This window comes from Microcebus murinus, chromosome 15 (assembly GCF_040939455.1).
Source record: "Microcebus murinus isolate Inina chromosome 15, M.murinus_Inina_mat1.0, whole genome shotgun sequence".
NCBI classification, from domain to species: domain Eukaryota; kingdom Metazoa; phylum Chordata; class Mammalia; order Primates; family Cheirogaleidae; genus Microcebus; species Microcebus murinus.
The window spans coordinates 24705634-24717655 of record NC_134118.1 but is presented as its reverse complement, the minus strand read 5'-3'; the positions used below and the strand labels follow the sequence as shown (position 1 = coordinate 24717655).

At 42.0% G+C, this 12022-nt stretch overlaps 1 protein-coding gene and 1 non-coding gene across 2 annotated transcripts; both read right to left on the bottom strand.

Moving 5' to 3' along the window:
* Window positions 1–595: 595 nt before the first annotated feature.
* ABT1 (activator of basal transcription 1) lies at window positions 596–6397 on the bottom strand. The gene is made up of 3 exons (XM_012742072.3): window positions 6098–6397; window positions 5284–5480; window positions 596–5126 (listed from the first exon to the last, which is right to left on the bottom strand). Exons 1-3 carry the CDS (start codon window positions 6393–6395, stop codon window positions 4746–4748), a joined length of 876 nt encoding a protein of 291 aa, XP_012597526.1. The 5' UTR covers window positions 6396–6397; the 3' UTR covers window positions 596–4745.
* Window positions 6398–8574: 2177 nt separating this feature from the next.
* On the bottom strand, window positions 8575–8666 carry TRNAY-GUA (transfer RNA tyrosine (anticodon GUA)). Its single transcript is given in 2 exon segments — window positions 8575–8610; window positions 8630–8666. It is a non-coding gene; the product is annotated as a tRNA-Tyr (tRNA).
* Between the last annotated feature and the right edge of the window lie 3356 nt (window positions 8667–12022).

Here is a 12022-nt window from a genome sequence, read left to right as displayed (position 1 = left end):
CCAATGTCTCTAGAGAGGTAGAAAGGGAAAGGTGGTATCCAGTACACACAAGTGGTTCTCTAAATGCTCTTTAATTGCTTCTGGAGAAAAGAAACAAACTCAGTACAGTTAAAGTTTCCATGTGCCCAAAACTTTAGCTTGTGTCATCATTTTACCCAGGGAAGGATTTGGATTTTGATGGGCAAGAGAGGCTGAAAGCAGTTAAGCCTTGCAGAGGGAATCCCTTTTCCTTCTGACAAAGGAAACTTAAAATGTAGGGATATGGAGGTCCACTGGTAATGACCGATAGCACCAAGTAATTGATAATTAGAGCCTAATAAGGTAAAGAGTGAACTCTTAGAGTACTTATTTCAAATTCTCTGCAACCCTCTTATTTTCAGGACTCTTGGTCTTAATTGCCTGTCTGGGAAAGTTGTGTTACATAACTAAAAATAAGGCGAAGCCTTTTGTATGGAACTCTAATTGGACCCTGCTCCGTTTTGAGTATTTGTCCCCTCCAAACCTCATGTCGAAATCTGATTCTCTAAAAGTTGGAGGTGGCACCTAGTGAGATGTGTTTGGGTCATGGAGGCAGATCCCTCATAAAGAGATTAGTCTTCACAATTTTTATTAATCTAAAACAGTTCTAAGAAATAAAGAAGTACATGCAAACTTATTGTAAGCTAAAATATCTGCTTATTTTAATTTTAAAATATTTAAAATGATAAACTTTTTTCAACTATATCCCCCTTTTTCTTTGAATGTCGTTTTGTGCTTGGGAATCCCTTCTGCAGCCAGTGATCATTCATTTGACAGATGTACAGGGAGCACCATGATGTGGCTGATAACACTGAAGTGCTGGATATGCAGTAGAAAACACCTTTGTGTCAAATAGGACATTTAATAGACAAAACAAATCACCAAAACATTCACTGAAAATTCTGATTATCATTGTTGGCAAAACTATGGAGAAAGATCCCTGTCATACACCATTGTCCCAACACATTTAACGGTTCCTGCCAATAACTACAATGTAAATGCCACTTAAGCCAAAATTACAGTCTTAATATTCTATCTTGCAGACATATTCAACCTATACCCATCAATATGATACATGTACAGGAATGTTCAGGACAGCATTTTTATAATGGTCAATAATCGGACATAACCTAAATATCCCAGTTAGTGTATGGCTAAAATGTCCTGGTTTAATCATATAATGAAGGCCCATTCAGTGGTTAAAAAGACTATGCAGTAGCATCAAATTGTACTGTTGTGCTCCCCAAAAAGCATGTTACAATTTTGCCATCTATTTATGTATGCATAGGAAGTGCCCCAAAAGTACACTTCTCCACTTCAAGAAATGTGGTAAATTGTTTAACAAACTGTTCTGAAAGTTTTCACTGAGAATCTTTACAGTGAAATTAGTTATTCCTAAATGGATTGAGCTTACAACAGATGGAAACACACAGTCCTCTCTAAATTCCAAGCCAGAGCAAGGCCAGGAGTTGGATCACATTGGGGCCTGGGAAATTGTGCTGAAGCTGCAATAGTCCCTCCAGGAGATGAGTGGACATGAACCTGCGTGGGGGGCCGATTTATTCACTGGAGCCCTCAGACGTGTCCAGGGATGAGGTCTAGTGCTGGAGGACCCAACTCCCCCATCACTGTAAACTATACTTTATCTCTGTCTCTATTATAATTTCCAAATCTCTTGTGACAATCCTGCATGGGACCTGTGAGGCCCTGAGTGAAGTCCTGCATCAGTCTAGCCCTCGCGCTGGTTTCCCAGGAAGACACAACCTGTAGAAGCCGCTCTTTCTTGCTTGGAGGATTAGCTCCTGAAGTGCTTCCGTCCCTTCCTCCCCTTTAATCTTTCCCTGGGTATTTCATGCTAACTTCTGCCCTGCTATAAAAGCACACAACCTGAGCCGTTTCTTTCCATTCCTCTGGCTAGGTGTTATTCAGTCTCAGTTCTGTGTGGTCTTGGGAGAAGCGGACAGAATTGACCAAAGTAGAAAATTATCACATCTGCTGGGATTACAGCTGCCAACACCCTCAAAAAGGGCAAGAGTTCTAATACCAGGTTGTAAGCAATCTGCTAAAATTCATATTCACCATCCTAGGGAGCATGAGCACATCCTTAAGGCTTATACCAAAGTTTTTTTCCCTTGTAACCCTACTGTAACATGACAAGACAAATTTCAGGAAGAAAGTTGCATGAGGAATCAAAGAAAATTGAGAAAAAGTGGCTGTAAACATTTTTCTTGAAGTTTTTAGGACTAAGTTCACAAGGCACCCAGACGTGCCCTATTAAAGCCCCCTTACTCTGACAGACTTGCTTCCTCATTCTACTTGGAAAGAAAACAGCCCACTCTATTGCCAACAAATGCAGAGTTCCAGCTTCTCAGTTGGGTGTGGAACAAAGTTGAATCAGATCCTGAATCACAGGATCATGACCGAAATCACCCAGCTTGCTACTCTTGGTCTTAGTTAAAATAAAATTTGACTCTCTAGTCTATGTGTCCATTACAAGATTCATGCAATAAACACTCATCATATGCAATAAGCATTTATATGCCTAGAAAAGGCATTTGGAACAAATGGGAACAAAAGGTAAATAAGTGGCAAATTATGTCATATCTCTTAGTTCAGCTTTAATAAGGGAATAACAACATCGTATGCTTATACATTAAATAACTCATGTAAAAAACAAAGTATGCTCTAATGGAAACAAAATTGTCACTGTAAAAGAAAATCATTTTCCCGCCCTCAATGGGGGAAATCAAGATTAAAGCTCCTGGGAAATTTTCTTGCACCCATTTATTCTCATTCCTCTGCCTGTGACTTACCCAGGTTTCCTGGCAGTAGGGGTGAGCTCTTTGTACATACTTATTTGAAGTGCAGCCTGAGATGCTGATCCTTGAGTCTATCAATTGATACCTAACACAGCCCAACATGGGAACACTATTCCTTTCTTAATTCAAAGAAGTCTCATTAAACTCTAGTATTTCTGTTGTACTTTCTAACTATTAGCAAATTGAGAGACAGAAAAGTTTTTTCTTCACCTTGCTATATCTTTAAGTAGCAGAGGTAGCAATGGGCACTTGGAATTCTGAATAAGTGAATGTACCGGCTTTGCAATTCTGATGTTGGATTGTTCTGGTTCATTTTACATCATGACCTGAGGAAACAATCCACATGAAACAAACCCACAAGAAATGAACACAGAAACAAGGATATCAAGTTCCTAAGAAGTGGAGATGTACTTTGTGTGCTGAGTATAAGTATGTGGGCTGTGGGAAATGTTTTACCAAGGTTTACAGTGTGGACATTTTTACTCTTCCAAATAAAGTGCACCCATCAAGTTCAGATCATAATGTGGCAGGGATACTTTACAGCTAAAGAAGTGGATAAATCCACTCCAACCCCCCCCCAAAAAAAAACCACATGGATTGGCACACTGGGGAAAATTTTTTTAAAAGAAACTAAAACAGCACAAGCAAAATCCAATAACCATAATCACACTCTACTACTTCCTGAATTTAACAGCCTGGATGATGATGATGAGAGTTTTAATCTACATGAGACTGTGTTTAGATTTTTTAGTTTATTGTGACCTCTTAGTGACTTTCACTTACTCTTTGAAGCCATAGGGCTGCTTTGCACGCATGTTTGTGAACCCTACCTTGTCTAAAACTGAATACGTATAAGAGCACCTGCAGGGCATTTGTTCCTGACTCCCCTCCTAGGCTTTGACCACCTTTACAATTGTTCCAACCCAACACTCCATTCATGAAGCACTGTTTGCAACTGTAGGAGCACACTAGGTTCTTTCAGGATTCTGCTGTCATTCTCTCAGTTCACATTCCAGGAATGACCTGGAAACCTTGGTAAAGACTGATCATGTATCAGGTTCACCATGAGAGCACTCCATGTCCTGCTACAGTCCCCACTCCACCTCTTATACACATGTATCATGATGCCTCTCTCCCTTATTCTAGTAGCATATATCTTAATGCCAAGGGCCACATGTTATTACCCACTGACACTGTTTCCTCACACAGTGGCTTAGTAAATGCTTAATTAGATAACTGATAAACTGGGCTCATAATTAAATAGACAGAAATAGGAAAAAAAGTCCAGGTTAAATAGGGAACTCTAAGACCAGGAGATGGAATGAAGGTGAATGGAACAAAAGGAAAATAAAAGTTAAAATTGCCCAATGACCCCTAACCATGAAACTAAAACAGTATATATGTATTTTCTTTGAAAACACATATTTTATTTTCTATAAATACATTTGGAAAGTGGTTCCCAACCCAGTCCCACCCTACTAATTCCTGTACCTGTTAACTTTTTCTAAATAAAAAGGATGCTGCTGCTGCTGCTGCCCTTTCCTGTAGTTGCTAAATAGAACAAAATTGCCTGGATAAGGCATTATCACTCTAGTTGCAAATAAGGCCCTTCCTGATGTCAGTAAGTAGGATTTTTAGGGAACTCCACTGGGCTGGAGGCAAGCAGCCAAAAGTCAAACAAAACAGACCTCTGCAATAGTCATAATCGTGCTCGTATGAATTAGGTGACTCAGCCAAGCATATAGGAGTTAGGGGGAGAGGAGAAGCCCACAAGATCTCCATGTCTGAGCCCTCATCAGAGACTCTTGATCTAAGAAATACAATAAAATTATGTGCCTGGGTGGTCATTATCACTCTAGTATGAGGTAGACGGGCAGGGCCAAGAGATGAAAGGGGATTCCCTGCTTTTCAGGAGTCTCTAACCGGGGAGGGTCCCTCCATGTTCTCTGAGGGTGGTGGGGCTCCAAAGATCCTGGCAAGGAGCCCTCGGTTGGAGCGGGCCTGGTCCTGGGCAGAAGCCAGGCGAGCCCGTTCACGTCCCCCTGGACGAGCTGCTTTCCGGGCCCTCAGCTCCTGTTCAGTAGGACGTTGGGCAAATGCCCAGGAGCCATCAGGGCGGGCAGGATCCCCATCAGCAGCAAGGAAACGTTGTCCCTTCTCCACATTTCGAAGATAGAAGTCAGTTTCACGCTTGGCCTGAGCAACCTCCGCTCTAAGGCGCTGCCGGCGCACCTGGCGCTCAAAGGCAAGGTGCTCACTGAGATGGGACCAGGTGAAACGGTGCAAATACTGCGGGCAGTAAGACAAGAAAACATCAGAACAGGGCATCAGATCAGAGACAAAGATAAGGCGAAGGACAGGGTCAATAAGAGGCTATGGTGGTGCTTGGGCCAGGGTTGGAAAGCAGCAAGGATGAGAGGTGAGTCAGAGATACCTATCTCCTCACCTTAAGGTTCCATAAGTCATAACGAAAGGGGCTGCGCCTGCGGGCACCCATAGGCGTGTTGTGTAGACTGGCCGCCACGCGCTTGGCTACACGCTTGTCACGGAACTCCACCCAGCCTTCGGTGTAGTCCTTGCTGTAAGACCGCTTTTTTCCTCCCGTGGCCGCTGCTGCCTTCTTCTTGCGTCTTACGAACCGGTCTGCTCACCAAAAACAGAGCCACAGTCAAGATGCCGAGGCAACACCCACAAGAACACATCTCCCACTGGCCACACCATTCTATAAAACTGGTTGGAGTTCCACCTCAAAGTCTTTGCCCGGAAGTGAGAGAACTGTGAAATGCATCCTTTCCTTTGTCTAAATGCTTTCCTCAAATCTCAACTCCTTAATGTGGCCTGCCCTGAAACTATTTAAAACCTGCACAAGCCCCCAGCACCAATTAGTGCCTGCAAGGGGCTAGGAAAGGCAGATGATCAAATACTGTTTATTGACCTGGGCCGCAATGCCAAAGGGATGTGCTCAGTTTTGTAGAAAGGCCGCTGAGACTTTTACTCAGGTTGTAACCATTTAACAAAACAGTAAACGGGTCCGAAAAGAGAGGTGGAAAGAACGGGGATTAAAACGCAAACGGTAATAATCCTCCCCATCCACCCGCCCCAGATTCCTCACAGACCAACTTAACAGCCACCCGCCCAAACGCTACCAGCTTGCGCCTCAGCCCAGCGCAGACAAGGCCACATGATATGCATGCGCGCCCACCGGTCAATAACACCACCCTCTACCCTTCACCCTTTACCGCCAGGGCCTGCGCACTTACCCTCAGCCTGAAAAAAAACGCGTCCAACCTCACCGTAGGCGCTAAGAACGTTGCGGACGTGCAGGGGCCGGAAGCGTGGCGGGATGTGGCCCAAGTACACAATACCTGGAACTACCCGCTTCTTGCTGCCACTTGCTGCTTCTTCGGATTCCTCCTGCTCCTCTTCCTCCTCTAGTTTCTGGTCTATCTTCTCCAGCGGCTCTTGCTCCGTAGCTGCACTGTCAGACTCCTCTGCCTCCATGCTGTCTGGTAACAGGGAGCACGACTGCCGTAAAGCGCCGTGCCGACTGACGCACATAGCGTGCGACGGCCTGCGGCGAGGGGGCGTGGCTGAGGCGGTGGGAAGACTGACGCAAAGAAAGGATTGGGCGATGCAGGCGGGTCCAAAAGAAGACAGAATGGAGAGGGCAGAAGTGAGGTTTAGAGAGTGGGAGCGGGGTGCAAAGCTCGGGATAGCCAAACGTTACTCCGAGTTGTACTCCCGAACTGGAGAGGCAGAACCGGAAGAGGCAGATCCTCCGTGTGTAACCTACCCCTCAACGCTTTGTTGAGGCACTAAAAAGGCGGGTTGATGCCGGCTCTTCCGGGAATTTTGCAGAACAATTTTGGGAGAAGACTGTTCTAGCGATCAAAATAGCATTCTAGTTGAGAGACCTGGGTGCAACTCTGCTTGAGGGATGACTCACCTTTTAAAGTTTAAAACTTAAAAACTTTCATTTTTTAATGTAATTAAGTTTAAGTTTTGAAGTTTTAATTATTTTTGGAAATTGAACGTAAATGTTAGAGTTTAAATTTTGAAAATTTACTTTAACTTTGCAAATTTAATTTTGAAAATTTAATTAGATTTAATTTTTGAAAATTTAAGTTGTGAACTTTTAATTTAGGTTAATATTTTGAATTAGGCCGGGCGCGGTGGCTCACGCCTGTAATCCTAGCACTCTGGGAAGCCGAGGCGGGCGGATTGCTCGAGCTCAGGGGTTCGAAACCAGCCTGAATAAGAGCTAGACCCCGTCTCTACTATAAATAGAAAGAAATTAATTGGCCAACTAAGATATACAGAAAAAATTAGCCGGGCATGGTGGCACATGCCTGTAGTCCCAGCTACTCGGGAGGCTGAGGCAGCAGGATTGCTTGAGCCCAGGAGTTTGAGGTTGCTGTGAGCTAGGCTGACGCCACGGCACTCACTCTAGCCTGGGCAACAACAAAGCGAGACTCTTTGTCTCCAAAAAAAATTTTTTTTTAATTAGATTTTGTGAATGACTAAAAATTTAAATGTGACTGTTTTATTTAAAGAACTTATTTGGGGCTTGTTAATACGTGTATGTTGACGTATTATCCAGATGTATATTGATATTGCAAATACATGTTGTCAGATGCATACATGACCCCAAATCAGTCTATCCCCGGGCGGTGCGCTTAGTTCTGCTCTCCCTGGGCCTGTCATCACAGATTTTCCCTCAGACCACAAACCCGCTTTTTCCCGTGCCCCATGCAACCGCATAACATACTAGGTCTCAGCGGTCCCGCCCGGCCTGGCTGCAGGGCTGACTATCCTTACACCAAGCCGGGGGCCACTTTCTTAGAGCGGACGCTCGGCCTCGGTCGGTCCCGGTCACCCGATGACGTGCCCACAAGGGGGCGCCATCCGCACCCTTGAGGAGCCTCAGTTCCTCTGACCCCTACCCGCCGCCTGTCAGCCTGCAAAGGCCGCGCCTGGGAGCCGCGAACAAATAATCCGGTTGGCTTTCTGGAAGGAGTTTGAAGACGACCAGTATAAATCCTCCCTTGCTGCGACCTGACAAAATTTCCCATCTGGCTCTAGTGTATTGACTAGACTCCTCGAATTCTCACACGCCTGTTTCATTCATTATTGAAGAGAACTTTCTGTTAGTTGCCCTGTTTGGGGGGAGCGGGGAGGGATGCGGTGAAAGGAATAGATTCCGTCCTACCTTTTAATTCTTAACACCAACATCTTCAAAACACAGTAACAGTGAATGAAATGAAAGCACACCTTGAGCTCGCCTAAAAAGATCCGGAACTAGGGGAGGAGCATGTGAGTAGTAGATGATGCAAGAGTGCTGTGCCAGCGTGATGGCTAAATAGTAATTCTTTATGCTATTTTCTCTACGTTGTGTATGTTTAAAATTGTTATTATAAACTTTTTGTTCACTCTAAGTATCAATAGAACAGGAAATCCTAAAGAGACCGTCGAACTTACAAAAAAGTTAAAATAAAAACCTTGGGGCAGAGTGTCCTTCCCGTTGCCCACACTGCTCACGATCCCTTCTCAACTCGGCAAAAAGTGAAAAACTTAGTCTGTCTCCATGTTTTGAAGCAATCCATTGTTTGCAGTTTCCTGCGTACGTATACTTGAGTTTTTTCTTTGTCTTTTTAATTTACTGCTTCACTATGTTCCTTTAAATTTCCTTATTAAGAACAGCGCTGAGTCAGACTCCAAGCTCACTCTAAAAGGTAGCTCCTTCGAGCCGGATTCGAACCAGCGACCTAAGGATGGCCATCAGCCAAACTGACCTACAGTCCTCCGCTCTACCAACTGAGCTATCGAAGGATCTTGGCATTAGCTTTCTGACCTCGGTATCATGTCTCTGGAAACTTTAATATTTGCTTATTTAATGTTTTTTTGTTATTATATTCCTATTTCTTATGAAAACAGGTAAACAGGAAGTTTCAAGGGTATTATAGAGATGATCTAAAACTGATTGGGGCAGTGCTTATACGAGTATATGAAAATTTAATTATCTTAAATATTTAAGAGCTGTGCTTTTTATTATGTAAGTGTTTCATATAGGTCATTAAAAAATTAAAATTGGAAAAAACCCACCGCTAGTATTCTGTATCCTGCTCCCTTAGATATTAGAGATAAGACCATCTCCGTTATTTGCTGTTGTTCAGCTATCCTGTCGGCTTAGCAAAGCGCCTCCTCTCTCTATTGAAGGTATGGAAAGTGGATGATAACAAAGTTATCCCAAACATAGACAATTGGGTTGAAGAGGGGGGCGCCTACTGCTTAGAAGAATTAATTACTGCCCCAGTTCATCTTGGAAGCATTGTGAGTCTCCTTTCTGAAGGACAGGGAAAATGTTGGGTAGACACAAATGTTCTAGACGCAAAACATGAGAGGTGTTTTGTGTCCGTATATATATTTGGGAATTGAGTGGCTCATTATATTGGACAATAATAGTGGGATAAATAAATGAAACACAACACTCCCCCCCAAAAAATTTTTTTAATGAAATTAACATTCCATTTACAGGTGACAATCTAACAAAGAGAGGCACTGTAAAAGAAAATGATGTTTGGGAATAAAGTGTTGCAATAGGAATATGAGTGCCCTAGTAAACTATGTGTGTATTCAGAGAGGTAAAGGAAGACAAAAGTTTTTAAAGGAAAAAATGAGGAGGGTTACATAATCGTTTTGAAATAATTATCCTTTGTTACAAAGATCAGTAACAAGGGTAACACCAGTCCAAGGTTGGGCAGGCAGTGGCTGGGCAGAAGTCCTTGCAAAAGTATTTTTTGTGTAAGGTTGTGATGACCTTTGTGCAAGATTATGGTTTTTGCAGAATATTTTGTGATAGTTATTGTTATCAGGCATACAAGCATGAGAACCCTCTCTTCATGTCCTTTTCTATCTCTGTCAGCTTTTTTGAGTCTTTTTTTCTTTTCTTTCCTTTTTTTCTTTAAACACTAGTGACTCCATTTTGGTTCTGACTATTCTCACACAGGTATGCTATCATGCTTTGCTAAAAGTACATATTGTGTCATTCAGCTTCCCGGCTTCTAAGACAGAAATGAACATCAATAGGAAAAATGGAAAGCCATCTAGAGAGTCTTTTATTTTTATGGAATTTATAGGTTATGAAATTAATGAATTATAAAATATACAAAATTATATGGAAATAATAAATTATGCAATTTATGGAGAAGAGTTTTGGTGAATTTACCTATAAAAGATCATTGCTTATTAAAATTAAAGTTCTCCATAACTGTAATGTTGAAAAAACTAACAGATTTTTCTTCAAAAGACCCTATCCAATGATGCCCACAAAGATATCTACAGCACATAACTAATATTTAATTTAATCATTCAGTTCATTTCCATGAGAAACTAAGACTATATGGCCTGGTAAATTTCTTCCCAATTTGCCTAATCAGGGGAAAATGTGAGAAACCAGAGTAGAAAACCCGGCAGTTTCTGAGAGAGACAGTCTCTCTCACATATGAACCTACTGAGCCTTTGAAGCCAGATGTGAACCCAGCTGAGCTGTCCTCTCAGTTCACATACTCTCTCATATAAAAGCTTCACCAGTTTTCACAGGGGCCAACAATGGGATCTGAAAAAAGGATCAACATTTTTCTCATCAACTGGTGCTAAGCTACAAGTACTCATGAGATCCCAGAGCCTCCTGTCTCCTGGCCGCATGGTACTGCAGAATTGATTTTAGCCTGGAAAAACTCCAATAGCTGATCTTACCAATTAGTTTCTTTACCTATAAACTACTCTTGGCATTAGAATCCCACCTCATGGCTGTGTAAGTTGGGATTTCATGTGCCTGCAATGCTCTTTCCAAGATTTGCCTCCTGGAGGTACAAGTCATTCAAACCTCTTCACACTAGATATATCACTTTGTGGGAAGACTTCCTTTGTTCTCTCAGAATCTAATTCCAGAACTACCCTTATCTTCCCTTTTGTTCCAGATGCAAGTTCAAAACTGGTTTATGGGTAAACCTAACTGTCTGGAATGCTGCCTACTACAAATCTCACTCTGTAACTTCTCCACTGTCTTAGCATGTTCTCAACTTGCTAATTGAGTCCTAGATGGTTTTAACTCAATCTTTAACTCAATCTTGCTCTCTTCTCTTAAAATCTACATACCACCGTAATATTCCAATGGAAGAAAAGAACCAACTATTGGTAAATGAAACAACTGGGATGAAATGCCTGTGCATTATGCTGAGTAAAAGCATCCAGAAATAAAAGGCTACATACCGTATTACTCCATTCATGTGACATTCTTGCAACGGCAAAATTATAGGGACAGAAAACATCAATAGTTGTCAGGGTAGAAGATTAACTATAAAAGAAATGTGGGGAAATTTTGATGTGGGAGGGAGGGTAATGTAATTATTTTACATCTTGATTGTGGTGGTAATGATTACATGACTATACATTTGTCAAGATTTGTTACACTAAAGAAAATGTACACTAAACATGATGACTTTACTGTATTTAAATTGTATCTTAATCTAAAAAATGAGAAAAGAAACTTTCAAAAAATTATAGGTTAAAGTGTAGCTTACAACTTAATTTTAAAAATCAATGTCACCTCATTAACAGACTAAGAAAGAAAATCTATATGATTATCTCAATAGGTGTAGGAAAACATTGACAAAATTTGTCATACATTCATGTTAAAATTTCTGCAAACTAGTAGAATAAAAGAATTTCTAGACAGGTACAGCAGCTCACACCTGTAATTCTAGCACTTTGGGAGGCTGAGGCGGAAGGATTGCTTGAGGCCAGGAGTTCCAGAGCAGCCTGGGCAAAAGCATGACCCTGTATCTACAAAAATTTTTTTTTAAAAATTAGCCAGACATGGTGGTGCACACCTGTAGTCCCAGCCACTTGGGAGGCTGAGGCAGGAGGATCACTTGTGCCCAGGAGTTTGAGCTTGCAATGAGCTATGATGACACCACTGTACTCCAGGCTAGGCAACAGAATGAGACCTTGTCTTAAAAAAAAGAAAAATAATTCCTCAACTTTAAAAGACGTCTTTAAAAATTCTATAGCTACTTTCATACTTGATGGTGAAAGACTGAATGTTTTAGCCCTAACATCAGGTCCAGAACAAGGATGTCCACTCTCATGACTTGTATTCCACATTGTCCTGGAGATTCTAGCCA